The sequence below is a fragment of the Exophiala xenobiotica genome (genome assembly GCF_000835505.1).
Source record: "Exophiala xenobiotica strain CBS 118157 unplaced genomic scaffold supercont1.5, whole genome shotgun sequence".
NCBI lineage: Eukaryota > Fungi > Ascomycota > Eurotiomycetes > Chaetothyriales > Herpotrichiellaceae > Exophiala > Exophiala xenobiotica.
The window spans coordinates 3,214,146-3,240,964 of NW_013562490.1; the positions used below are offsets into that span (position 1 = coordinate 3,214,146).

A 26,819-nucleotide genomic window follows, 5' to 3' on the forward strand; every position below is an offset into this window, starting at 1 on the left:
GTCATCATCAATTGCTGTCCCAGACCCCGAAACCATCGTTGCGAGAGTGATACGCGACGCACAGGTTCATTCGTCCCGAATATCATTGATGTGTAGCCATATCGAAGAACCGTCTCGATCGACACACCTTGGATCCTCAGCAGCCTTCTTCCACACCTCAATCGCTGCCTCGGCCATAGTCGGTTGAATGCCAACCTGCTTCGCCGCATCTACACCTAGCCCGATGTCTTTGATCATCATCTGAGTCTTGAATCCCAACCTCCAGTTGTTACTGCTCGGTGCATGTGGTACTACCCCTGGAACAGGGTTGACGTGGTCTCCCATGAAACTTTGTCCCGAAGAATTGTGAATGACATCCTGCAGCAATTTCGGTTCGATTCCGTTCCTGATGCCCATGGCCATAGCCTCCGCTATCACCAACAGGAAAGTGCAGGAGATATAATTGTTGCTGATCTTGGCTGCAAGGCCTGCTCCCAGTTTGCCACACCAGAAGAATTTCTTTGGCTGACCCATCATGACTAAGACGTCGTTGATACGGGCGGCCATAATCTCCGCTGTATCTTCTTCTGATGGCCCCTTACTTCCTATCATGAACGAAAGTGTGCCTGCTTCTGCTGCGGGGACGCCACCCTATCTAGTCAACGCCCGGAGGGACAATGATGGCTCGGGCAAACTCACCGAGACGGGGGAATCGACATAGTGACCATGTCCAGATGATCTCAGCGCCTCTCCAACTTTTCGCGTTGAAGCCGAATCTATGGTGCTGCACTCCAGAATCAAACGGTCCGCATCAGCTGGCGCTGCGATCAGGCCACTTTGCTGATCCAGGTAGACTTGACGGACGTTGTCGGCCGTCGGTACAATTGAGATGACAACTTTCGAATCGGATGCCGCGTCCTTGACAGACTGACTGATCTCAATAGGCCCTGCCCCATTGTACTCAGAGACGAATCGTTCGCACGACGGACGATGTACATCATAGATGTACAGCGTCGACTTTGAAGACATTTTCTTTCGAATGTTGCCTGCCATTGCGAATCCCATGGCACCGAGACCTAGTATGTGTCATTGCTGGCCCGGCGAGCGACAGAAAAGCCATTGCACGTACCTACGAAAGCATAATTTCCGTCCATGATGTCTTCCCGGCTGATACTGCTGAAAGGACTACTGGCCCAACACTTCTCAAGAATGTAACGAGATCCGAGTAATACTGCACGACTGCTACCGAAAAGAGTCAAGCCATTGTGTCAATTAATTCAGTGGCAGGCCAGGTTGGACGTCGCTGGTGTGGCGCACCTTCGATCTGGGGTCGCTTAATCGGGAGCAGCACTGCCCCCCACATTTTGGTCTTTTGGAGCCTGCTCCCATCAGCCTGCTCCACGGTAATGGTGTTTGAAGGGGTTTGTACACTCCAAAATGGTCTGCAAATGCCTTTGACGCATCTCCAAGCTTCCGGCATCGCTTCCCGTTTTACGGTTTCTCGGCGTCGTCTCAGAAGGGCCAATTGACATGGTCAACTCGCTCTCAAATCTCATTTCTAGCGACACAGAATCCGGTCTCGAGATGCAGTGTCTTCCTCTACCTCACACGAGCGCACATGTCGATCTGCAAATACTGGACGGTGGAAGCTTTACAGCGAATGAGAGCAAGGTCGTTGAGGGAGCGAAGGACAAGGAGCATTGCGTTCCTGACTGGGCATTCTTTGTAAAGGACCATGAATCCGGTCGCCAATTGCTCTGGGACTATGGGCTCTCCGAAGTATTCACCTCTAAAATATATCATCCAAATTGACAATGCTGACTTTGGGTTTGCTCAGGACAAGGAAGAATTTACACCATTTGTCCAACAGAACTTGTTCGGTGAGCTGCGGCCATGCTCTCCGCCAAAATCAGTAGCTCAACAGATCGTCGAACGTAACGCTCTGGCATTGGACGAACTTGGCACCATCATCTTCAGGTATGAACGCTTCCAGCTCCAGTAGCACAACGCTGATGGAACGAGCCATGCGCACTGGGACCATTGTCGGCCATTCTGGAAAGACTTTTCCCGAGCTACGGCCTTCTTTGGTCCTGGGACATTTGAGCACTGTCAGCCTGGACATCTGAAAGATCCGTCTGCTCAGTGGGATGGTAGGATCTTCGATGTTCCTGCAGGACTTGAAAAATGCCAGGAGCTCCAAGGACCGTGGGTCCCATTCGGACCATTCGAGCACGCCATGGACTTCTTCGGAAATGGCAGTTTCTGGGTGATACAGGCTCCGGGACATATGCCGGGCAACCTCATAGCAGCCGCGAGGCTGTCTACGGGTATCTGGGTCATCATGGCCGGGGACTGCTGTCATGCAAGGTTGGAAACAACTACCAAACGTGGAAGATATGTTTTGCTGACCAGAATCCAGGCAAATTTACGAGGGTCTCGGCGATTTCGCTGTGTTCACTCTGCCAGGTGGGCACAAGGCTTGCTTACAGGCAGACATACCAGCAGCCAAGGACACGCTAAAGCGGATCAAAGCATTTGAAGGTGCATACGGCGCAAAGGTGTGTCTTGCTCATGATGCCACCTGGATGTTACACGGCTCTACGGATGAGACGTTGATTTCCTTTGTAAGCGAAGCCGTCAGGGAGGCATTCCAGTCGGCTCTATCGATAGGGGAAAAGCAATAGTCCACAAAGCAACTCACACACGATTGTCGCCCTCGACTATTCTGCCATCATGGAACGGCATGATCCTCGGCTGTCCCTGAAAAATAAAAATGTGGGAGCGTGGAGATGTTTACCCCACATAATCCGACGACTTCACCCCAGCAACTCCAGAGATTCAGATCCTTGGGAAGGTTCCTGGCTCGAGGGTCTAACGTTAGAAGGCAGAATCAGCTCAGGTGTTCGAGCAGATGGCATATACGGTATAACTGCTATGTCACGAATCTTGATCATGCTCCATTGACCTTGTCGCGAGGCCACCACAATTGTGAATATCGATCAAACCAATACCACCCACCCTGCCACCCTCCACCCTGCTCGCTTTCTGATCTCAACACCTACCCCAAACAAAAACCAGAAACCCGAATCATGGACCCGCACAGCCAATTCATCACTCACCCGTCCGGCGAAACGACACACTACATCGCCGACTGCCACGCCGACCCCTGGAAGCCACACGACACAGAAACGGTCCTCCTGCAAGGCGGCTTCGCCCGACACTCAGCCTTCTTCTACCACTGGGTGCCCGCCTTGTCTCGGCACTACCGCGTCATCCGGCGCGACCTGCGCGGCCACGGCCTGTCCAGCGCCCCCTCGATCCGGCAGAAGCCAGACGCCTACACACTCGACACCATCCTGTCCGAGATCCTGGACACGCTCGACCAACTCAACCTCCAAAAGGTTCACTTCTTCGGCGAAAGCACGTCCGGAATCCTCGGCGAGATCTTCGCCGCCCGACATCCAGAACGCCTGCTCAGTTTGACCGTATGCTCGAGTCCCACGCACCTCCCCCAGGCCACGCAGGATTTCCTGGCCATGGGCATCAAGGCCACCAAAGGCCTGGACCAGGACCTGGACCAGGACCAGAACCAGAACCAGACGTCCTCGGCGTTATCATGGCCTGAAGCGTGCCGTCGCTTGGGCTCTCGGGGCTGGGCGCAGGCACTCTCGGAACGTCCGGGGACCATGGCCTCGAATGACCCGGCATATCGGAAGTGGTGGCTCGACCAGGTCTCGGTCAGCAGCGGCGAAGGGTTGGCGAGTTATGCAGAGTTCCTATGCACGATCGATTCCAGGCCGATTCTGGATCAGATCAGAGTTCCCATGCTGATCTTGGCTCCCACAAGGAGTGCTGCCACCACCATCGCCGCGCAGAAGGAGATTCAACAGCAGATCGGCAGCAATTGCAAGTTGGTCGAAGTGGATGGGCCGGGTCATGAGATTTACATCGAAGCGGCAGATGACTGTATAGCTGCATTTTTGGATTTTGTGAAAAGAATGGGGCCATAGATGCTAGAACCTAGACTTTGGCTACTACTAGTACTATATTATGACAAAGTCCAGAAATACACCTACACTTACTTGAGCAGGCCCCTAAGGCACGACCATATTTGGCATGACTTAGTAATTAGTAAGGTAACTGCAATTCAGTTCTTCATTGACATATCAAGGACCAGTTTCCCCACCGTGCCAGAATGGTAGTCTTCCACAAGCTCATTGAGCTTCGAGAAGGGGTACGTCTTGACCTTAGCCCTGACACCATGTTCGACACAGAATGCGAACATATCCCTCATAGCCCTGTTCGAACCAATCAGACTGCCCTCCACTCTTATGCGCCGAAAGACCAGATCTGCCGCCGAGACTTGGAATCCTTCAGCCGGGAACGAGACGACTACGACAAGACCGCCATTCCTGACCAGGTCTACGCCGTAGTTGAACGACTTCTGACTTTCCGGTAAGATCAAGACCGCATCAAGTCCCATCTCAGAGATATGCTCTCTTCCATCCTCCTTGCCCATCTTCTGCCTGACAGTTTCCGCGGTCTCCTTCGAGGCATCGACAATGTCCGCGCCGGTCTCTAGACTGCGAGCGAGCTCAAGCGCCCGGGGCGCGACATCAACGCCGGTGGTCTTCAAGCCCATCTTGGTGGCAAACTGCAAGCCCAAATGCCCGAGCCCTCCTCCACATCCCATGATGCCGACTCTTTGTCCAGGTTGGAGTTCGCACTTCTTCAGTGCCGAGTAAATGGTCAGTCCCGCACACATCAGTGGCGCGATTTCCACGGCCGTCATGCTGTCTGGGATCGTCTCTACCTGTCTCGAATCGACAAGTGCATACTCCCGAAAGCCACCGTCTTTGCCGATGCCGAGGCCGCCGCCCGCATAAGGGCAGTACACGGAGTATCCTGGCTCATCGGGATCCGAACCCGATGGGTGCTGACACTCCAGGCATTTCCCGCAGACATGGTGCCCTCGTCCAGGCACGGCGACGCGGTCACCGACCTTCAAGTTACGAGAAGGCGAGTATTCCGAAGGCAGTGCGACGATGGTTCCTGCAAACTCGTGACCTCCTATCAGTGGAAGAGGCGGCGGGCGCATGTCGCCTGATGCCAGTACAGCATCGGTGTGGCAGTACGAAGCCGCGTCAACACGAATGAGTATGTCCCGAGGATCTTCGATCGCGGGTACCGGAACATCGCGAAATGCGTATGGTGTCTTGAACTGCTCGAGGACATATGCTTTCATCGTTTGGGGTAGGTCTTGCCCAGCCATGTTGTTCAGCAGGTGGAGGTGGGCGGTAAAGATGTTGAGTGCTTGACGATGCAATCTCCAGAGTGACGGCTTTTGTGAAAGTCACTGAGGACGATAAGATGACTCTTTGTGATTCGCGACAGGTTGACGCCGCGTTGTCGATGGAGTTAGACCTTACGCATCTCACCAGGACCGAGACCGAAAATGTGGGGGAACCATGCCGAGTCCAGTCCAGTCTATGCTTGTCCATTCTTGCCCCACGTGCTATGAGATTCCCCGCGAAAGCAAGACCCGGCGACGCGAGTGGGATCGCCTGGTTTCTGCTCGAAAGTCTCTACCTTCTCGCCCTCCAATTGAAAAGTGACCAGCAAAATACAGGCGCCTTTGCTTGCATTCACAACTGGAAAATAGGATCCAATGCTCCAAAGTTGAAGCTGCCGAATGTCGAGTCGGAGAAGAGTTCTGCGGAATAGTCTGTCATTGCCTGATCCATATTGAACAGGCTCACGTCGCGGGCTTGGAACTCCATCGAACTGGGCACCGAGGAGCTCGGTCTCTGCTGCATTGCTTGAGTGACCATTCTTGGATGAGCGAATGGCGGTTGTTGGAAAGGAATTTCAATAGGTGGTCTAGATGCGCGCAAATTCTGCGAACCCAAATTTCCACTCCGATCCATGGCCCATGGCATCATGGACTCGAAATATCGACGACATTGAGTCAACGTTGGGTTGATGTCGCCGAAAGATTGCAAAAGACTCATTGCCTGGTTGATGGCATTCCCAATCTTATTGTCGTCAAGATCCTGCACCAAATGACTCCTCGCCCGGACTGCAAAGAGGGTCGCAAGTGTGGTAAATATGACTGTGTCAATTTTTCTTAGCTTAGCGGGCAGCAAAAGATGGTCCGGGACGCTTACATTGAAGAAGCAGCCACCATGGACCCAGGCTGTTCTGTACATAGTATTCCTTAACAAGGCTTGCCAGCTCGCAAGAGCAGTCAATGCATTGCTGAATGCTAGCGGTCAATATGGATTGCAAGAAGCTATCGTTGAATTGAGTGAGAACCTGTCCTTTGCCGGGTCCAGCAGCTGCTAGCATGTTCATCCTATGAATCATCAGTCTGGTATGGAGATAACGAGCCTGGAGACTCCGTTGCTGTCTCCGAAGTTTTGGATCAGTATTTTCGAAATCGAAATGGAGATGTTCTGGAAGCTGTTCGAGCCAGACGGCCAGCTTGCTTTCCTGGTCAAGAGCGACCGCCATTTGGGTGTAGATGACGTTCCGCGGATCAGTCTTCGTGAGGTTATTATCCTTCTTCTTGGGCAGCACCCATGGATTATTTGCAGATTTGGACGAGAGCGCCGTCTCGGATATCTGAATGAGCTGCATTAGACAATTGAAGAAATGTAGTTGGGAAGGCGGTCGCTTGGGATCGGTGGACTTTGCGATATGTGTGGGTAATATTTGATCGTCGTCCGCCACTGCAGGTGTGACTGAATGGCCCGCCTCAATGTTCAAAGCTGGTGGACGGCAATGCTTGAGTGAGATGAACCTAGAAATCATTAGCTGAAATTTCCGTTCCGTCTGGTATGGCACGTCACCTGTCAAGCGAGTAGATTGACCACCAAAGTCGCTTGCGGAGTTCCTTTTCGATCATGCTGATATTCCAGTCCGAAGGATCGAGGTGTAGGTTCAATGCCTGAGCAGTTCTTACCAGCAAGCCTGTATTTATCCACATACGATGAAATTGCATGCTGCTGTTGAGATGCAAAGTCACAAGGAGAAGGGCCTGTACGACCTCGAGTGATGCCAACTCGTAGCAAACCAAGAGGATGAGGTCTGTTGCTCGCTCGTGAAAGTCTTGGGACAGTTCGTAAGTCCGTGTCAATTCCAGATCGAGGTAGTCACAGCCATAGGCAAATACAACGTTGATCAGACTGCGGAATGCTATGCTTCCTGATTTATCGTGCTCGTACAATGCATCCAAATCTTTTCGGAAGGTTGGTTCATGCACAAGAGGTAGAATTGGAGCCACGTTGTCAAAGAACAGGTCGACCAGGCGATAGGCAAGCGTCCGAGGTGGCAGAGCAAAGCTGTTGTCGTCTAAAGGGAAGTTCTCCTCCCTTATGTCCGCGTCGGCATCCCTGAAGGACATATCGCTGTTTGGCATTTCTGTAGTGGTATCCGAGGGCGACGTCCCCGAGGGAGCCACGCCAAAGTCTGCCAGTGCTGAATGGATTGAGACCTCTCCTATTGTCCTCGTGAGCGTCGAGTCACGAACCGACCTGTTCACACTTACCGTATTTGATGATCTTAATGAGATCGTGATCTTTCTCGAGTGACGTTCTGTCGACATCGGGCGCAATGGGTTGTGCAGTTTCTACTCGAGTCGGCCTTGCCCGCGGTTGGGGGTTTTGGCGATGGAAGTCCTGAACCAGCGCTTCATCATTTTGTGGACGGATTGTGAGAACATCCACGCTTGACTGTCCTCCAGCTTTTCGGAGTTCTTGTTCGAGCAAGCGGACCGTTGTTTCCAGCGTTTCAACATATCTGCAGCATCACATGATCCCTTAGAGTTGTCTGTGTGTTTATATGCATGCGGCGCTTACCCTCGGTCGATGGCAGTGTGCTTTCCAGCATTACTGTAAATGCATCTCAAGCCTTTCTTGTTGCAGAAAGCGCATGCCGGACGGGAGCCGTCGCATTTGTTCTTGCGCTTCCTACAGGTGAGACAAGCCTGTCCGGACCGCAGACGGTCCACGCCGCCATCATAGAGTTGAGAATAGGGATACTCCATTTATATGGTCAAGATTGGAGGACATGTCGTTGTAAGAAGAGGTGGTTGTGTGGCGACCGAGGCAGGAGCAACTTGAAGAGTCCGTGGGCGCTACTTGCGTTGGCCAAGCCATACTTACGATACTTAAGGAAAGTGACAGGCAGACTGCGGGGTTGAAATGGTGGGTTTAGTGGGTTGATTCAGCTATGCTGGTATAGTGTGCCAGCCTGGAGGACCGCCTAGTGGCCATGATGGGCCCATCATGGCTTAACTGGCCAGTTAGTGAGCCCGGGGTGCTGCTCGAGCCTACTAGCCCTAAACCAGACCTGTCCGACCTGTCTAGCTACTGATTTGACGCAACTCAAGTTCGACATTGTTTTCTTCAATTGATGAGATTCTACAATAAACTTGTCATGCCTAGCCAGAGCTCCATAATTGTATTCTGAGAAGAGAAGTCCACCCGCAAGCAATGCATGCTGTTCGCCCACCATCCATGATCCATACTACAGCCGGGCACGGGGCGCAACCTCTCCCTTGACCCATGGACTTGCGTCCTCAACCTTGAAATCATATACGCGATGGTTCTGTCCCGGTGGAGGAATGTTCTTTGGTGTATATTCAGTTCCGTCCTCGATTGAGCTTGCCGCGGCGCCAAACTCGTCGTAGGCGTATTTCTGGGCTTCATGGCCAAATAGCCATTGGGGAAGTGGCATCGAGAGAGATTGTGGGTTCTTTTTGGCCTCCTCGAAATCCGTCTTGTGCCAAATCTCGCGGGTTTCTTTTCCAATTTGTTGAGCTAGCGAGGCTCGAGCATACCTAAGGTTTCGTCAGTATCAGTACTACAAGGTGAGAGTGGAGGGCTGTCAAATACCTCAGTCTTTCGCAGGTCTTCAGGGCAAGCGGCACGTTGTCCTTGCCGGCAAGCTCGAGACAAATTGCAACTGTGGCACCATCCTCGACGGCCTGACCTGCCCCTTGTGCGGAGGTGGGCAGGAAAGGATGCGCAGAGTCGCCAATCAGGATAATTCGAGCATGCTTTGAGACCCAAGTCGGAAGCGGATCGCGCCAGACAAGTTTGTAATCGACTAATTGCGACTTGGGGGTCGCCATAACAACGTCATGAATACGTTCGTTCCATCCTTTGACATACGCCAGGACATCCTCATGCTTGCCAGGGAAGGACCACGATTCTGCGACGTTGTCGTACTCATCTTTGTGAGTAATGTTCCATACCACCCCTCTCATCCCAGAGCAAGTGCCCAGGATACAATGCATGTCCTGCCCGATATAGGTCTCCATCTTATCACAATCTCCCTCAAACATCCATTTCAGTTTGGGGTTCTTCTTCGCTTCATCCGCGCTGAACCATGCCCTGTACGTGGCATAGCCTGTAGGATATGGTCGATCGTCAAGGCCGACGACGAAAGTGCGTGCTTTGGAGTGGACACCGTCGCACGCTATAACACAATCTGCTGTAACTCTTTGACCATCAACAACGATGCCGGCCCCGGTCTCGGTCTCGAAATAGTCGACGATGCGTTTGCCAAAGTGGACAGGCACACCAAGATCTCGCAGATGGTTCGTCATGATAATGGCCATCGGTCCTCGAGGAGCAGTGTATCCAGAGCCAGCATTGTACCCCACCATCGGCTGCGGATAAAGGATCTCCCCTGTGTCGTATCTTCTGATGTTGTTTGCTCGCCAGTAGGAGAGTAAAGGTTCCAGCCTGCGATGGACGCTACCGTCCCCCCATTTCGCGACTATCTGTGCAGCATTGCCGCTGATGCCAATGATGTCTCCCAGTTGAGAAATGCCCGGCCATTGCTCGTACACCACCACATCATGTCCCTTCCGGTGACATTCAATAGCAGCTGCAGCTCCAGAATACCCGAGTCCGACAATAATGACTTTGATACCGCTGGAGCGAGGTTTTGCGACACCGTCCGGTCCTGCGCCCTGCCTTGCCCGAACCATGATGAAAGGGGAAATGTTTGAAAATTTGTGCTACAATTTTGGCAAAATGCTCGAGGTACTGCAAGGGACAGGCGGTATAGGCCTTGATGACAGGATGGCCGTTTTCGGCCATTTCGAGTTAAGCTCCTACCTTCCCCAGCCTTCCTCCGCGCATCTGTGGAGGGCCAGAACCTGCCCGTAGATGGTGGATGAGGTTCCATCTCCGGGACGGTGTACAACGTCGGCATCATTCAGTATTCAGAGCCCAGATCGCTGCGACGGCATGCGAGGAGGAGGAAAAGACCAGCCGACCGGGTGTCGAGAGGCCGGACTCTTAGTGTCGGAACCCCACTCCGGCATGTTGGGGTCTGTCGACGGTAGCAGGCCGAAAGGCTAGACCCTGGCTTTGAAAGGAATCACCAATCACAGGCAGTCAAGTCGACAGCCAGAGAGCTCAAGCAGACACGACATGGCCAGCTAGGCAGCCTCAGCCGTGGTCTCAAACGCATCGACAGTAACTTCTCTGCGCTGGCCTTGGCCTCAGATCGAACGAGCTGCTCTCTTCTTCTGGATACTCAACAATCGCTGACTAAGCCCACCATCGACTTTGCAACACCCTGCGTCAATCACAATGTCGCTGCTATCAAGTTTGCTGAGCAATATTGCTGTCCAGGGCAAAAACTTGGAAGATTTTCTCGACAAAGACTCACCTTCTCTGTATGAGACTGCTGCTTGGAAGTACGATGAAGAGCTTCTACCCCGCGAGGCCTGGGAGGCTTCCCAGATGTTGCTGGCTGACTGCCAGCAACTCATTGCCCTGCTCATGCCCAGAAAGCTGAAGTTGATGTACGAGAGTATTTCCAACAATGCAGCAGTGGCATTGGATGTCGCCTGTGATCTCAAAGTTGCCGATAAAATAGCGGGAAACGGTGGAGAGATAACTTTAGCTCAACTGGCTCGAGATTGCGGCACCAGCGAGCATAAACTTGGTAAAGATGGTACTTTCAAGAAGACTTCGACAACATTACTGACAGATCACCTCAAGGATGCACCATGCGTCTATTGAGCCATCGTCACATCTTCTCGGAGATTGCTCAAGACGTGTTTCGGAATAACCGACATAGCTCAGAGCTGATAAGTGGAAATGGTGCTCGGGAGTGCTGTTTGCTAGAGTATGTCCATCAAGAAGCGCAGCCACTTCTTATCTGAATACTTGTTCCAGGACCGAGGATGCGTACAAAGCTGGCCCAGCATGGCTCACCGTGATGAAAGACCCAAAACGAATGAACAGTATTGACGCCAAAGACGGTGCCTTCGCTGAAGTCTTTGGGAAAGGGGTACTGGAATACATCTTCACTCCGGAAGGTGCAACTTGTATGACAAACATGACGGTCGGGGTCCCTTGGATGTCAACCATCACGGTAGCTGCAACGCGGTCCGACCTCCCCTGGGACAGTTACGGTTCAACAATATGTGATGTTGGAGCTGGTCTAGGCAGTGTCATGCTTGAAGTCAAGAAGACGTATCCTACCATGAATGTCATCTGTCAAGAGTTGGAACACATGATCCCAGTCATGCAGAAGGTATGAGACATGCGACTGCTAGTTAGCACAGGACCCTAACGCTTGCAGACTTTCGAAGGTCATGAGCAGCAGATGGCCAACGGAGAAATAAAGCTCGAAGTTCACGATTACTTCACTCCGCAGGAGACAGTAGCGGATGCATACTGGCTACGTGGTGTCATGTGAGTACATCCCGTGCCTGTCTCGACGACCTAGATACTGACTTATGTTCGCCAGACGAGAATATGAGGATGATGTGGCAGCGAAGGTTCTGGCGAACCTCAAGCCTGCTCTGAAAAAGAATCCGAAAGCAAGAGTTTTTGTGAATGAGCTCTTCGTTCCAAGACTCATCACGTCGAAGAACATGGCCAATGAGGCCGCCTCTCAGCAGATCTCAAGACAACAGTCCGGTTGGCCATTGATCACGCAGATGCAGCAACTGGGGGGCCAACAGCTCTTTAGTGGGAAAGAAAGAACGTTCGAAGAGATCAAGAACATTGGCGAGATGGCAGGCTTGAGGTTCGTCAAGTATCACAGATTCAGAATGTTCACAGGTGTTGCCGAGTTTGAGCTGCCGTCAAGTCCGAAGCTGTGAGGCGATGGTCCCCAATTTCTGTGGAACGCTTTTAATGGTTTAATCAGGCCTGGGGAATGGAACATACATAGAGAATAAGTCTCTACATGTGTACGTAGCGAGAAACCAGACCATTCTTGATCGAAGAGAACGACTTTATGGGCAACAGTAGTATCTGAGCCAGGAAATACAGTCTTGAAATAGGAATGTGTGACTGTCCGTATTGTGATGCATTCAGCTGTAGACCACGAAAGTATCGCCGTTCCGTACCAGCATATCCTCCATCGTCCAAGGCTTGTGACGATATCCTTCCGGGATATTCTTGGGAACAAACTCCCTCCCACTTTGTAGGCAGTCAACCACTTCATCATAGGCCTCATACGCATATGCTTCTGGATCATGGCCAAAGAGCCAGTAAGGCTGCTTGAATTCCAGGGACTTCGGATCCTTCTTAGCAGCTTCCCAGTCGGTGTTATGCCAGAGATGTCGCAGCTCCCATCCCATTCGCTGTGTCAGATTTACGCGTACAAAACTAGATTTGGTCAGCTATTGCTGATCGTTTAAGGTCAGATGGAGCTCACCGTATCTTCTCATAAGCCCGTAGACCGAGAGAAATGTCCTTCTTACCTGCTCTGTCCAGGACAGCTCCTAGCACAGCACCATCTTCGATTGCCTGAGCAGCACCTATGGTACCAGTTATTAGCACGAAATGTAGTTATAGCACTCCTGATACCGAGTATTGAGGAGTAACAGGGACATGGGCTCGTAGCTTACCCTGACCAGAACTTGGTAAATGAGGATGTGCGGCGTCGCCAACGAGCGCAATCCTTCCATGCTCTGAAATCCAGTTCGATGCAGGGTCCCTCCAGAGCAGTTTCCAGTCGATCAATTTGTCGTCCGGAATCGCCTCGAAAATGGCACGCAGCTTTTCGTCCCAGCCTTCCACTACTTTGAGTAAATCTTCTTTCTTACCAGGATAGCTCCACGACTCTTCGACCGTGTAAGTATCCTAACAAATTATTAGTCGATACTCCTCGACATGATGCAAAGCTTTGAAATAAACCCGGATGGCTCAGCTGGAGACTTACCTTGTGCGTACAGAAACATGCCAACCATTGCATCTTGACATTGGTCATGACCAGGGCATGTACATCTGGACCTATCCAAACCCAGTAGCGATCCTTCTTTGCGTTGATTATATCGTCAAGGAGAGGTGTCTTCGGCAAGGCTTCCACAGGAAACCAGCAACGATACGCCGCAAATCCGCTAGATCGGGAGTTTTCCGGATTCTTGATGATCAAAGATCTGGCTTTGCTGTGAACTCCATCTGCCGCGATAACGGCATCCGCGGTGACTCTTTCGTCTCCAGCATAGACACCAGCTTCATTCTCGTCCTCGAAGAATTGGGATATGCGGACCCCGAATCGAACCTGTACGCCAATGGACACAGCATAATCATACATGATCTTGTGTGCCCTACCACGGCTAGGGTACAAGATTGGAAAGCCATCGAAGTCGAGAGGCAACGGTTGCTTGTAGAGAAGTCGGCCTTGTGAGTCCTGGCACTCCAAGAAACTTGGGCGAGCTGAATCTTCAGCCACCTTCTCTAGGACGTTGCCCCATTTCGACAGAGTTTTGGTGACATTGGAGGGCATCTGAATGGTGTCGCCTATATACAATCAGTCAGCACAGTGCGCTGATCATGTTGACCATGATCCAAGCTTACTGACCTTGCTCAGTAAGGGTTTTGGTGCTTTCGAAAACTAAAACATTGGCCCCTTTTCTCCTTAACTCGATGGCGGCAGTCAGCCCACCGTAGCCAGCACCGACCACAATCACCTTGATGTCCTGGAGCTTTCCCATATCCCCGATTTTATTCTGTCAGTTTGGACGAAAACACTCAGATTGTCTTGTGGTTTGACCAGCTGATGGGGGGCCCTGATGCCTTTGAAAGTCTAGCCGTGTGGCTGCGAAGGCTTCGAATTATGAGGCCGGTAATTTGTGGCAGTATCGCTTGAGTGACAGTAACCATAAATCTAGCCCAGACTCTGGATGAGTGTAATTGACTAAATCAGTGTCAGTAGCGAATATGCGTATCGACGGATGCTGTGGGAGGAAGGCCACAGCTTTTTGCGGAGGTATAAACAATAAGTGGGGTGAGTCGTTGTGTACCACCACGGCCACAAATTCAAACCAACAAAGGCCCTGGACATAATCAGGACCAATACTGTGACACGGGCTTGCCCTAAGCTTCCGTCGGATCCTCACAGTCAAATTCGAGATATAGACATGGCAAAACAGAACTTGCTCGTGGTAATTGGTGCGACTGGAACGCAAGGCGGATCAGTCGTGGATGCTTTCCGTGGCGAGCCAACATGGAAGATTCGAGGAATTACAAGAAATGTATCCGCGTCAAGGGCCAAACGTCTGTCAACGCTTGGTGTGGAAATGGTTGAAGCGGATCTCGACGACGTCGACTCGCTTAGTTGCGCCTTCCAGGGGGCCACTGTTGTCTACGGGGTCACAGACTTCTGGAAGCCCTTGAGTGATCCCTCTCTTACCAAAACCCGCAAACCAGGTCAAAGTCTCAGTCGTTGGGCTTACGAATACGAGTTACAACAGGGAAAGAACATCTTTGATGCAGCAGCCAAGATCAACACATTGGAACGATTGATCTTTTCCACCATTGCCGATGTGGCGGAGCATAGTGAGGGAAAGTACACAAGGGCTTACCATGCCGACACAAAGGCCCACGCAGAGCAGTATGGCAAGCAGCAATATCCTGAACTCTGGAGGAAGACGAGTACGATACAAGTCGGTGTGTACCTTTCAAATTTCGCAGAGCTCTCCACCGAGATGCCTAAGAAGGTGAGAACATCATGCAGAATCAGCCAATGTTGGCTAACCCACTTTGCAGGAAGCGGACGGCTCTTACAATTTTGTCAATCAATTTCACGCCCACACGCCTCTCCCCTTGATAGCCGCGGATAAAGATACAGGACCCCTTGTAAGGGCCTTGCTCGAGGAACCGGCCGGGACGAAACTTATGGGATATCGTGCGTGGATGACGTTCGGCACATTCGTCGAAACTTGGAGCAGGATTCTCAACGTCAAAGCACAAGTAACTACTCTCCCCATCCAAGATATTCTGGATGGCATGCCAGGTGATATGGATCCCGACGTAAGAGAGATGCTGGCAGAGGGTATGGCGAACATGACCGAGTTTGGATACAAGTTGAGAGAGGATCCTGTATTGACGCAGCCTCATGGTGTAAGTCCTGCTATTTTTCCATACGACATCGTACGTACTGACACATGGTAGCTCAAGTCACCGCCCCATTTGGGGTCAGTGGAAGAGTGGATTAAGGAGCAGGATTGGTCAACTGTCTTGAACTCGTGAACCCGTACTACGCGCCGTACAGTGCAATACAATGGGACACGGCACGGATGTCTGTGTGACCGTAGAGACCATTCGGATTAGACAACGGTAGCGGCGAAGCTAGATAATTTTGCACCGCCAATGTATACTCGACTTGCCTTGATCTGCGATTGTCAACGTGCTCTAGGTAACTAATACGACAAGGCTAAGCAACTAGTCAAACGACGAGGGTCACGATGTGGCTGATCCAAACTTGGATAGTTCCATGTGGAGAATCGACCCCGTCCCGCCAAAAGACGGTAAAAGCACTCCTCGCGGGACCAGAACGAATACAATAGTACTATACTCCTTTTCTCCAAGTTAAAGCTTCTGGCCTTCCATACCGTCGTGTTTCTGTCTCACCACTCCGACAACATTTGACTTCGAACAGTTCAACAAAAATTTATCAGTCACGGTGTAAACTCACGACAATCATGGGCAGCAATGTCGAATCATCATGGATGGACGAGGTAAACCCACCGCTTTCATGGACGTACATGGCACTCACTGGATGCTCCAGAAAACGCTCACGACGGTCAAGGCTCTGCAAGAGAAGTTGAGCATGCCACCAAGCAAGGTAAGTGTAAACAGGCAACAAGAGCCTCCTGGCGCCACAATGTCCTAAGACTATTACGTCCAACGTGCATCCACAAACTAATAACTCCCACCACATGCGTAGTTTCACGATCCTGAACTCGCCACCGAAGAACAGGAGATACTGGAACACTACAAGGAGTGGATTCACTTCAACCACACCGATTTCGGCAACAAGGAAAGGGCCAAATCCTTCTACGATCTGCCCGAGACCATGTTCTATGATCTGATGAAGCAGATCCCCCGTGGAGGCTTCGGGGCTCACTACGACAGCATCGATGCATATTACGATGATTCTCACCTCGCCATCAAAGACCTGGAGATTGTTGCCGTCTCAAAGGATTTCGGATATGCCACTACGATCCAAAGGTATTGGGGCACCGGGACAGATGGGAAGGAGTTCTCCTTCACTTTCCGCATGACCAGCTTGCTCAGGAAGATCAATGGCCAATGGAAGTGGATTCATGAGCATGTTTCGTTCCCTGCTGATCTGGAAAGCGCAAAGAGCGACTGGACCTGTGGCACGGGAACTTCAGGCAAGCCGACTTAGGTAGCGGGATAGTAGTTTGACAGGAAATAAATATCGAATTTCACTGCACTCGTCAAAGAGGAATTCGCTACACGAGCTTAAGAGCCGGGTTATATCTATAGTACAATTGGCACGTCATCTTGTGCCTGGGGGATCGGAGTGCGGGCCCATGATGAGGCCAAAGCAAGTGCATCAGAGACAAAATTTCCTGCTTACCTGAGAACCCGTATCGAGCGGCTACCTGCATATTTACGCGTTCAAGAAGAATATCTTGATACTCGCAGTATCCCTTAAGGGGCCTGACTCAGCCTGGCCGTCTACGGACGTGCAGTGAGCGATCCGGGAATGCTGACTAGGCCCCCACGAACGCATCTGCCCGTGGGCCTGGGGTTGCCAGTACCAATGTGGAGTAAAAGTGGCTCTCCCACAAACGTCCGCTGAAGTGTGATGTGGGAATTATCCAACCTCTGGAAGTCTCAAAGCTTCGATTCTTTGGCATGCACATGCTACACTGATGCGTAGGTGGATGACAAAAAGGGTGGACGTAGGCGCCACTCTGCCACCTTGCGTCTGGTGGCTCGCACCGATACCTTGGATGGGGTGGACGCTCACCAGATTTGAGGTAGCCACGATACAATCAACGGTGGCTTTGACAAATTGTATCTGGTCCATTGCGATCGTTTTTGAGAGTGCTACTAGCATCATCCATATCATCGAATTTTCCAAAAAGGAAACCTCTAACACATCTGGTACCCGGTGCCCGACCAACTTGAGACAGTGCCGTGAAGACTACCAGCGTCGGGCTTCAGAACGTTGTTTCAAGTTCTTTCGTACTATATCTCTGTGTGGTGGCTCACCATCGTTCTCGACTCCTGAGTCACGACGATGGTATTCAATGTAGCGGCAATCAGCCCAAGGCTGGCAGACTCCAATCTGGTTCTGACCATATCTGCGACTATCCTGCTCCTCCCTCTCTTAGGGCTGTTGACTCTATACATCTATTACACGCCTTCCACTCTCAAGGTATTTGGCACAAAGCTCTATGAGGCACAGGCTCCACAGAGCAATGGCTGACTTGCAACATTCGCAGGACTCTCGCAGACGCCATCTACCACCAGGACCCAAAGGACTTCCGTTCATCGGTAATCTTCTCGATCTCGCAGACACCGAAAAGGTGCGTGAGAAGGCCATAGAATGGCACCAGAAGTACGGGGAGATCTTCTACACCAAAATCGGCGGCGCAGACTATGTCTGGCTCTCTTCGCCTCGCGTCGTGAAGGAGCTCATGGACAAGAAGTCGTCGATATATTCCTCCAGGGCGCCGCAGCCCATGGCAGCAGACACCGTTAGCGGCAAGCAGCGACAACTCTTTATGGTGTACGGTCCGGAGTGGCGGCAACTTCGAAAGTATAGCCATGCGCTGCTCAATGCCAGTTCTGCCATCAAGTATCAGCCAATCCAGGACTTTGAATCCAAGCAACTGATGGCCGAGCTGTTGGAGACCCCCGAGAACTTTTACATGCACAACAGACGATACAGCGCCTCTGTTATCATGAAGTTGACCTATGGACACCGCCTCCCGACTTGGGACCATCCGATGGTGAAACGGATCTATCAAGTGCTGGACAACTTCACCAATGTATCCGCACCGGGAGCCTTTGTCGTGGACAGCTTTCCCTCGCTCGCTGCTCTGCCCCAGAGCCTCTTCGGCAATTGGAGAACCAAGGGACAGAAGATGTTCGAACACGACAGCAAGGTATATCTGGATCTGTGGGAGACGCTGAAGAAGGAGGTCCAAAACGGCACGGCCGAGGAGTGCTTCTGCAAGGACTTCTACGTGAATGATCCGGCAAAAGCAGGCATTGACGACCTACAAGCGGCCTACACTTGTGGGGGACTGATCGAAGCCGGCTCGGAGACGACAGGAACCACGTTGAACAATTTCCTGCTCTGCATGGTACTACATCCCACGGCAGTCAAGGCGGCTCAGAATGAGATCGACAAGGTGATTGGACCAGGCAGGCTTCCTACGTGGGAAGACGAGAAGGATCTCCCTTATGTCCGAGCCCTGGTGAAGGAAGTGCTTCGTTGGAGACCGGTCAACAAATTTGGGATGCCTCATGCTACAAGCGAGGACGACTGGTACCAGGGTTACTTCATTCCCAAGGGCTCGGTAATCATGTTGAACTGGTGGTAAGTACTAGTATAGTCTTTTGCTTCCGTCACACACACGGCTTCAGATGCTGATCCGGTGCACATAGGGCCATCCACATGGATGCGAGTATACACGACGATCCAACAGCGTTCAACCCGTCCAGATATCTCGACAAACCGTTGTCGGCAGCCGAGTATATCAATGTGAACGACCCATATCAGCGAGACCACTTCACCTACGGAGCAGGTCGTCGAGTGTGCCCGGGTGTTCACGTTGCCGAACGCTCACTCTTCATCAACATCGTTCGGACACTCTGGGGGTTCAACATCGAAAAAGCAAGAGACAAGGCTGGGAACGTGGTGGAACCTGAGACAGAAATGGCTCCGGGATTCCTCAGCGTGCCTAAGCCATTCAAGGCTAATATAACTGTTCGAAGTCCCCAGCACGAGAAGGTTATTCGTGAGGCATACGACGAGGCACAGGCAAAAGGGATCAATTTCAAGGCATAGGTTCAGCCAGGGATTCTGTTTATTGTTTTGTAGACCCTTCGAACAGTGTAGTCATTTCATCATTTACATTCCTCATAAGCTTCTAGTCTTCGTCCTCACCGCACGTGCCGTCGATATCCATCAAATCATCCGTGAGGAGGTGTAAAATCTGTGAGAATGTCCGCGACTTCCATTTGCCCAATGTTTGCATTAGATCAGCGGCGTGAAGCAATACCCTTCCACAAGATGAATAACCTGGTGGATGCACAATCCCCGTGATACTGAACGGGCGGCCCTGTTTGATGAACTGCATGGCATGACTGTCCGGCGTGGTAGCTTGACAAGGCCTGATACTTGAGTCCACCACATCAACCAAACCGCAAGTCCCGATGTGTGACCAGTCGATTTCATCAAATAGTTCCAATGGACTTTCTGAGCTTGACTGTGGGTTCGTTGGAGCCGTCAAGAGATAAAAGCTGAGTATAAGTGCCGACTTGAACAACGCGGCCACTGCATGCACACTGATGACGTCGGAGATTCTCCTATGAAAAAGGAGTTTGAAAACCTGCGCAGAATGCAACACGGCGCGTCGAGCTGTAGACGTGGAAGACCACCTTGCAATTTGGCTCATTGCCACGGATACCGCTGCAGGTCCGGATCTGCCTGCAGCATCTTCAAACAGTCGTATGTTCGATGATAGCATCATGCAGGACATATGCCATGAAATGAGCCCGTTGATGTCCGCCTTTGTCAGGGGATTGGCACCTGTTGCTGGCAAGGTGGCAATGCGAGAGATTAGCATCAAATCACTAGCCTCTTTTGTATACAGCTGCCATGGCTCAAGAAGCCGCTCTGGGTTGAGTCCTTCATTGGACAGTAGCAAACGGTAATTTGCGTCGTATATCTGATGTTGAAGTAGAGTCAACAGTGCTGGTAACACTGTAGGTCGTAATTGATCGAGTGATGAGTCAACAGAAGTGGCGATGGAAGGCGTATGCACACCGCCGTTGTTCTTTATGTATTGCATCCAAAGCGAAGCCGTGTTTGCGTGAAAGATTTTGTTTTCGGAAGGTGGAAGGATCTGTAGGGTCTCTGGACGGATCATGGGACTCGTCGAAAAGTAGCTTGCAAACCAGTCATCGATCTCCACGAGCCCAATTATCAACCTTCACATGATGTTAGGATTGTTCTTGCAAGTATAACTAAGTTCGTACCTTTTTACACATTCAATCTTGCTCCAGGCATACCATTTCTTCTCATTGTCACGGATTGCATCCAATTCCTCAGTAACGGAAAGATCTCCATTCACAGAGAACAAGCCATGCCATTGAGCTATCTGTGAACGCACCAGTTGTCAGCAAGGGCAACTTCCCGACGACTAGCACTCACCGATATCAGGTTTACGTAGAGCATCTCCGCTTGCGCCATGCGCCTTGAATTTTGCTAGCATGCTGTCAGCGTGGCTTTCGGAGAGAAGGTTATCGAACTGCTTACTCCTGTAATCGAAGCCAAACTTAGTGTCAGGAGTGCGGTGACCAACAAGGTTGCTTGCTCAGCAGGGGAACCTTTTCTAGCAGTACTAGATTGTAATTCCGTGGATACAAGTTGGATTACCATCTACCACCCGTCAGCTGCTGGTAAGAAGAGATGGATGCAGTGTTTCGAGGTACGCACGGGGAAAGTGTCCGACACAAGCTTCGTAGCGCTTGGAGTGCCCAAAATACTGAACCCAAGCAGACAAAGCACGAAAAGCATAGCAAATGGTGCCCCCTTGGCCGAGAAGGTGGGTAGGTGAATAACCGGCAACGTCGGATGAAATTGATGGAAGTAGATCTCCAGGGCTACTTCACAAGTCTCTGTTGACGGAAGCACAACTTCACCAACGTGATAGCTTGTTGTGCTATTTGACCGAGAAGCGTCATCGGGCACGACCGACTCGGTCGACAGTGGTGAGCAGACGCTGCCGGCTTGAGTCAGGCTGTTGAGAGTAAGTTGCATTTGTTGACGGCATTCGTCGTCAAACCCCCATCGCGAAATCCTACTTTGACGAGCGTCCTCGTTTGTGCCAGGTGATACATTCTTGCAGTATATATTCCTTCTCTCAGAGGATGAAAGGTCGTGCCACAGACTTGGCATGAGTCGAGTTGTTCTGTTCGAACGCGACTGCCAATGGCTTGAGATTTTCTGAAAGCGCTGGCGTGAAACTCGGTTCATGAATCGAGTGGTTGGGGCGAGGCTCCCGTCCACGATTTTCGGAGCCACATGGTCTTCACTGAATATGCCGAGCTGTGATCCACAATTCCAAGTTGGTAATAACAGGCCGGGCAAAAAGTCGGGAAGAGGGTTCATCAGCGAGCTAGGATCGTACTGGAACAGCCACGAGTCCAGCATGTCTGTCGGGTCACCCAGCTGCAGGTCATCCAGGGAAGGGGCTGTTGGGAAGTTGTAATTGAACTCCGAGTCTTTGCCAAAAGCCGGAGCTACGTTGGTAGGGGCAGGAGAGGCAAATGCAAATGAGCTAATGTTGATTTCGGGGTTTAGTGATGGAGTGTTGAGTGATGGAATCTCTGCACCAGCTGAAGCGTCGATAGCCACGGCATTGCTGGTGGGTACCTGGTCCTCTTGCGTGGTGGCATCATGCGAAGGGTCAGGTTCAGTAGGGCTCTGCACCCGTAGGTCACCGTGTGACTGGTCAATGACATCTGTGGCAGTGACAACAACGCCGTCGTGCACCCCATTGTCGAGACCCTGAAACACCGCTTCAAGGTCCGGGTTGTGATCTGAAAGCTCTCTCTCGATTGCGTGCGAAGGAGAAAGTTGCTCCTGCTGCTGAATCTGATCGGTTGAGGCAGGAGCATTGTTGTTGGACGCGGATACGATGCCATGTCTCGAATTGTCTTTCCTCCGCTTAGTTGGTCGCTTTGTGAAGTTCTCTGCTGTTTCGTTGAGGTTTTCGTGATTTTTCTGATGCCGCCGTAGAACGTCGCTGTAGTTAAGGATCAGTCCATATTGGTGACAGCTCGGATCGGCACCAAGACAGACCTTCTTGAAAAGTACTTCTTACACACGGGACATTGATACGGGCGCTCTTTTGTGTCTGTCCATCTGGGTAAGCTGGTGTGCAAAGGTTACGATATTGGGACAAGAGACTGACGGGAACGTTGGTGTCGCTTCAGATGTTCAGTCTTGGAATATGTGCGATCGCACAGCTGGCATTTCAGGGCACCCATGTCTTAATATCTCAAGTCAGTCCGACCAGCGTAATGATGATTGATACTATGGAGTCTGTCTGAGCATAAAGGCAGGGTAAAGGGTCAGAATCTTGTTGCAGGTTTGCAACCTTTGTTGACCATAGTCGTAAATGGCAAGGCCAGTCTTCCGTCTGATCGAATCAATCTGCTGGCACGGCTGGCTTGCCGTTGGGAAAAGGGCAGGTTACGGTGAGAGCGGGCAGACAGAGGGGCTACTAGGCACGAGTCAGAGGCTGGTGCGGCCTAGATGGTTAGATCCATCGTCGCCGAAGCTCTCCAGTTTGCGGGGCTTTCGGGGCAGTCCAGACGCCCCTCGAGGCCCCCAAATCACCTGCTTACAATCCCTTCTGATATCTCCGTAGGGAGAGATGGATTACAGTATACCCTGTTCATGACAGGCTCCGGAGACCAGGTCTCTTGCGATGCTTAGAGTCACTGTTCGTTTCCAAGCTATCCAAGACTACAGCATCTCTGTCACCCGCTGAAACGACATGGCAACTCAGGCCGCCGTGCCATGATGGCACTACAGCGAGGCTTTCAGCGTTGACACAACATTTGTATCTTCCAAAAAGCATTCAATCATCCGGTTGTACATCGCAGGCTGTTGCATGAAAGTTAGATGGCCAGCACTCGGCATCTTGAGATAGCTCGAGTTGGGAATGAATTTGGCCACTCGATCATGCGTCTCCGGTGGGATCCATTCATCGTGATCTCCGGTGACTACCCAAACGATGGGAGCGTCCTTGCTCTCGCCTCTGATGGGAAGATGCTTGAAAGTCTCAGCTGTCCAGATCGGCTCCCGCAACCACATTTTCATCCAGGCGCCCAGAAAGTCATCCCATTTCTCCCCAGGATGGGCCTCTTCCCATTCTCGCTGCGCTCGAGTAAAGAACTCGCCCACCATCCAGATTCCCATCACCTTCTCGGCGTCTGCCTTGCGGTAGTCATCAAGAACAGAGTACGCAAACATGCGATCAACTCGGTCGTGATGGCCGTATGCCAGCATAGACCAGGCAAGCATGGTCCCTTCCGACCAAGATACAATTGCAGCTTTCGGGACTTTCAGGACGTCGAGCACGCCAGCAACATCACCTGCCAGCTTTGGGTAGGATAGTTCGCGGTCATCGAAAGGTGACCGTCCGTGGCCAGGAAGATCCAGCACAATCACTGTGTAATTGGGTGCTAGGAAGTCGACTTGCAGTGCATTCCAGTCGGAGCTGACTACTCCTCCGTGCATCAACAGAATGGGCACTCGGCCGGCCCGCAGGGACTTTTCGAGGGGAATGCCAAATACTGCATGCCAGAGTCGTATGCCTCTTGCTGTTTTCAGCAGTCCTTGTTGATGGGCCTTGGATAAGTCCAATTTTGGTGTCGGCGGAAAGACATCCCAAGGCACTGTCTCTTGGGGCATATTGACGTTCGTATGTTTGGTATCAAAGTCGTTAGTACCTCTCTGGTGAGCGACCACCTTGAAATGTTCAAGATAGAAAATACTCTGAGAAACCTTCTGTTGCTGGGTCAGCCCAACGCCTGGCCAGACTTCGACTTCTACCACAATGGCTTCAGCGCGGCGCAATCTACTCCGCAGAACCAACCACATGGTCAAAAGTGAGCCTGCTGTTGGAGACACACCCGGGCGGGACCCTTTGCTTCCCGCTCTGCCACAGGAGTTTGAGTATGTTGTCCGGAGTGGAGACCCGACGCTAGCCACAGGCTAGTGAAATGTAGGGAGTCCCGGTGTGGCTCCCCCGATGCAGGGTGCAAGGATATCAGTTTTCCCCACGGGGCTTACCAGGCTTTCGGTCGGAGACTCAAAAATCGCCAGCAGTGTCCTTCGGCTCGGGTTCAGACATATCGGGAATAGATTTGAGGCCCTGAACACGTATCTTGCACGGCGACAGGCAGTGCCTGTTGGAGTAAAAGCTCGAGGGCTGTCGGGGAAGCTAGTTGGTGCAGACACTGAGCATTGTATTTCGATCGTCCTGGGTGAGCGGCGCTGAAACCGGAGGTAGGCCAGTCTGGACTGATCCGCTGATAGTAGACCTTGGGGAAGTGCTACATGCCCTCGACTATCACTCTGGTACCCCATGGGCCTGGCTGAATTTCCACACCAATAGAGTAGTGCAGAGGGCAATCCGAAGGCGTCGATACTGATCCCTCATCTGCGCTAACACTGTCTCTCTCGGTCGGACACACGAACGTGCTGTACTGTCCACATTGAGCTTCCAGGCGATCCTTCTTCTTGATCGGCCTCCTGCAGCCAAAGACGTCAATACATAACTCAATCTCCAACCAGCAACAGAGGAGACACAATTAGAAAGCACCATCACCATGAAGTATACTGGGCAAGGAAGTGGACCAGACGGCATCGCATATCCTGGTTCAAGTGGCATCAACGTTATTATCATCGGTCTAGGTTATGCCGGGGCCACTGCAGCGATTGAATGTGCTCGAAAAGGCCACAAAGTTGCGATATATGAGCAAACTCCAGGCGTCTCAACGCTAGGTTAGTATTACTTGCGAATCTCTGCTTGGGGGCTCCTCTGACAATATATCCTACAGGTGATGTGATCGGGCTGTCTCCGAACTCTGCAAAAATCATTGCGAAATGGGACGATGGCAAGATCCACGAAAAGATAATACCCCATGCCGGTCAATATGTCGAGAACAACGTTCACAAGCACGACACCGGCGAGATTCTCTTCAGTCAACCTATGTCAGGCTATTCGAATTTCGAAGGTTATCTCGCGCCCCGGCCGTTGCTTCTGAAGCTGTTCGCCGAATATTGTCGCAAGCTGGGCATTCCAATCTTCTTCGGCAAACGGGTGGTAGAAGTCTTCGAGACCGAGGACGAAGCAGGGATAAAGCTTCAAGACAATACCAAAGTGTCCGCAGACTGTGTCCTTGCGTGCGATGGAGTGCATTCCAAGGCTCGTGGCCTCATCACTGGCTGGCAGGACCGCCCGTACCCGACGGGATATGCTGCCTATCGGGCTTGGTATGACTCCAGCCTGATTCGCGACAACCCAAAACTCCAGTTTCTGTTTGAGGGAGACTACGATAAGATGGAAGTCTACATCGGGCCCAACATGCACGCCATATACGGAACATGCTCACAGCAGAAGCTCGTGACCTGGACAATTACACACAAGGACACCTTCGACGTCAAGGAATCGTGGACTCAGCCTGGAAAGATAGAAGACGCCCTCAACTACATCAAAGGCTGGGACTCCCGGCTTCATGAAGTCATCAAACATACGCCTCCCAACCAGGTTTTCGATCACAAACTAGCCTGGCGAGATCCTCTACCACGATGGACATCGAAGCACAATCGAATGATAGTACTCGGAGACGCCGCACACCCTTTTCTACCAACTTCAGGTCAAGGAGCCGGCCAAGCGATCGAAGACTGCGCGACGGTTGCCATTTGCCTAGAATTGGCAGGCAAAAAGCGAGTCCCGCTCGGATTGCAAGTTTGCGAGAGGTTGAGGTACGTTTAGTATTCCAGCACAGATACAGGTACAGCATTAGTGAAGCTGACACTGACAACTCCCAGACATGCCAGGTCGTCTTTGGCTCAGAAGATGGGCATCGAAACACGCGAGATGTGGCACAAGACCAACTGGGAACTTGTCAAGAGCCAGCCCGAGACTGTATCAATGCCAAACCCAGCTTGGCTCTTCGCCCACAGCCCGCAACAATACGCCTACGATGAGTTCGATTTCGCTGCGCACGCGGTAGAGACTGGTATGAACTATGTACCGACCAATGTCCCGCCTCCGGAGATCAATCACAGGATCAGCGACTACAAGGAGGACGAAGCAAAGAAGCTGTACAATGGCAGTGCTGCTTTGCAACCCAAGCTATAGACGAATGCTGTCAGCTTGAGCAGTATTTGTATCATGTGTATAGCCTATAGATTTCGGCTTTCAGCTTCCTACCCTGAAAATCCCGAGTCTCGTCATGAAGAAGAGCACTGGTGTGTCGCTTTGCCCGAAATTGTAACGTGTAATTATACCTTGAGCCACTTTTGCTTCAGTTGAGCTTCGGCAATGGAGCTCCAGAGTCGACTCAAGAGACGCTCCTTTATTTTATGGCATGATTAGCCACTGAACAATTTGCCCTCCCTGCCCACGGAGAACGCCTCCGCTACAGAAGAAGCGTTTTCGTCCTCGAGCATCCCGATTCCGAGAGCTGAGAATGTTTAACTGGCACCAGCCCGTATGGAGTTCGAGCAGCACTTTGAAGCCGCACCGGTTACTTTCTATACCACAAGGCAATCTCTTAGTC

At 51.6% G+C, this 26,819-nt stretch overlaps 13 protein-coding genes across 13 annotated transcripts; 7 read left to right on the plus strand and 6 right to left on the minus strand.

Moving 5' to 3' along the window:
- Nucleotides 1-66: 66 nt before the first annotated feature.
- Nucleotides 67-1,133, minus strand: PV05_08983 (uncharacterized protein; the record flags this gene model as incomplete). Its single annotated transcript, XM_013458538.1, has 3 exons — nt 67-630; nt 679-1,055; nt 1,109-1,133. The coding sequence occupies 3 exons, from the start codon at nt 1,131-1,133 to the stop codon at nt 67-69; spliced, it is 966 nt and encodes a 321-aa protein (XP_013313992.1).
- Nucleotides 1,134-1,437: 304 nt separating this feature from the next.
- On the plus strand, nt 1,438-2,663 carry PV05_08984 (uncharacterized protein; the record flags this gene model as incomplete). Its single annotated transcript, XM_013458539.1, has 4 exons — nt 1,438-1,758; nt 1,817-1,956; nt 2,002-2,346; nt 2,399-2,663. Exons 1-4 carry the CDS (start codon nt 1,510-1,512, stop codon nt 2,661-2,663), a joined length of 999 nt encoding a protein of 332 aa, XP_013313993.1. The 5' UTR covers nt 1,438-1,509.
- A 405-nt stretch (nt 2,664-3,068) lies between these two features.
- PV05_08985 (uncharacterized protein) lies at nt 3,069-3,996 on the plus strand (the record flags this gene model as incomplete). Its single annotated transcript, XM_013458540.1, has 1 exon — nt 3,069-3,996. One exon carries the CDS (start codon nt 3,069-3,071, stop codon nt 3,987-3,989), a length of 921 nt encoding a protein of 306 aa, XP_013313994.1. The 3' UTR covers nt 3,990-3,996.
- Nucleotides 3,997-4,126: 130 nt separating this feature from the next.
- PV05_08986 (uncharacterized protein) lies at nt 4,127-5,251 on the minus strand (the record flags this gene model as incomplete). The annotated part of the gene is made up of 1 exon (XM_013458541.1): nt 4,127-5,251. One exon carries the CDS (start codon nt 5,249-5,251, stop codon nt 4,127-4,129), a length of 1,125 nt encoding a protein of 374 aa, XP_013313995.1.
- A 373-nt stretch (nt 5,252-5,624) lies between these two features.
- On the minus strand, nt 5,625-8,026 carry PV05_08987 (uncharacterized protein; the record flags this gene model as incomplete). The annotated part of the gene is made up of 5 exons (XM_013458542.1): nt 5,625-6,091; nt 6,147-6,781; nt 6,831-7,479; nt 7,529-7,779; nt 7,839-8,026. The coding sequence occupies 5 exons, from the start codon at nt 8,024-8,026 to the stop codon at nt 5,625-5,627; spliced, it is 2,190 nt and encodes a 729-aa protein (XP_013313996.1).
- Nucleotides 8,027-8,508: 482 nt separating this feature from the next.
- PV05_08988 (uncharacterized protein) lies at nt 8,509-9,979 on the minus strand (the record flags this gene model as incomplete). Its single annotated transcript, XM_013458543.1, has 2 exons — nt 8,509-8,821; nt 8,877-9,979. 2 exons carry the CDS (start codon nt 9,977-9,979, stop codon nt 8,509-8,511), a joined length of 1,416 nt encoding a protein of 471 aa, XP_013313997.1.
- A 610-nt stretch (nt 9,980-10,589) lies between these two features.
- PV05_08989 (uncharacterized protein) lies at nt 10,590-12,115 on the plus strand (the record flags this gene model as incomplete). The annotated part of the gene is made up of 5 exons (XM_013458544.1): nt 10,590-10,947; nt 11,004-11,130; nt 11,181-11,541; nt 11,590-11,702; nt 11,758-12,115. The coding sequence occupies 5 exons, from the start codon at nt 10,590-10,592 to the stop codon at nt 12,113-12,115; spliced, it is 1,317 nt and encodes a 438-aa protein (XP_013313998.1).
- A 213-nt stretch (nt 12,116-12,328) lies between these two features.
- On the minus strand, nt 12,329-13,957 carry PV05_08990 (uncharacterized protein; the record flags this gene model as incomplete). The annotated part of the gene is made up of 5 exons (XM_013458545.1): nt 12,329-12,626; nt 12,676-12,778; nt 12,869-13,103; nt 13,183-13,763; nt 13,825-13,957. 5 exons carry the CDS (start codon nt 13,955-13,957, stop codon nt 12,329-12,331), a joined length of 1,350 nt encoding a protein of 449 aa, XP_013313999.1.
- A 426-nt stretch (nt 13,958-14,383) lies between these two features.
- Nucleotides 14,384-15,494, plus strand: PV05_08991 (uncharacterized protein; the record flags this gene model as incomplete). The annotated part of the gene is made up of 3 exons (XM_013458546.1): nt 14,384-14,962; nt 15,012-15,365; nt 15,417-15,494. The coding sequence occupies 3 exons, from the start codon at nt 14,384-14,386 to the stop codon at nt 15,492-15,494; spliced, it is 1,011 nt and encodes a 336-aa protein (XP_013314000.1).
- Nucleotides 15,495-15,969: 475 nt separating this feature from the next.
- PV05_08992 (uncharacterized protein) lies at nt 15,970-16,656 on the plus strand (the record flags this gene model as incomplete). Its single annotated transcript, XM_013458547.1, has 2 exons — nt 15,970-16,089; nt 16,192-16,656. The coding sequence occupies 2 exons, from the start codon at nt 15,970-15,972 to the stop codon at nt 16,654-16,656; spliced, it is 585 nt and encodes a 194-aa protein (XP_013314001.1).
- Nucleotides 16,657-17,701: 1,045 nt separating this feature from the next.
- Nucleotides 17,702-19,299, plus strand: PV05_08993 (uncharacterized protein; the record flags this gene model as incomplete). Its single annotated transcript, XM_013458548.1, has 2 exons — nt 17,702-18,828; nt 18,897-19,299. The coding sequence occupies 2 exons, from the start codon at nt 17,702-17,704 to the stop codon at nt 19,297-19,299; spliced, it is 1,530 nt and encodes a 509-aa protein (XP_013314002.1).
- Nucleotides 19,300-19,381: 82 nt separating this feature from the next.
- PV05_08994 (uncharacterized protein) lies at nt 19,382-24,129 on the minus strand (the record flags this gene model as incomplete). The annotated part of the gene is made up of 6 exons (XM_013458549.1): nt 19,382-20,444; nt 20,493-20,614; nt 20,668-20,721; nt 20,773-20,895; nt 20,953-22,264; nt 23,123-24,129. The coding sequence occupies 6 exons, from the start codon at nt 24,127-24,129 to the stop codon at nt 19,382-19,384; spliced, it is 3,681 nt and encodes a 1,226-aa protein (XP_013314003.1).
- Nucleotides 24,130-24,860: 731 nt separating this feature from the next.
- On the plus strand, nt 24,861-26,398 carry PV05_08995 (uncharacterized protein; the record flags this gene model as incomplete). The annotated part of the gene is made up of 3 exons (XM_013458550.1): nt 24,861-25,035; nt 25,092-26,019; nt 26,086-26,398. 3 exons carry the CDS (start codon nt 24,861-24,863, stop codon nt 26,396-26,398), a joined length of 1,416 nt encoding a protein of 471 aa, XP_013314004.1.
- Between the last annotated feature and the right edge of the window lie 421 nt (nt 26,399-26,819).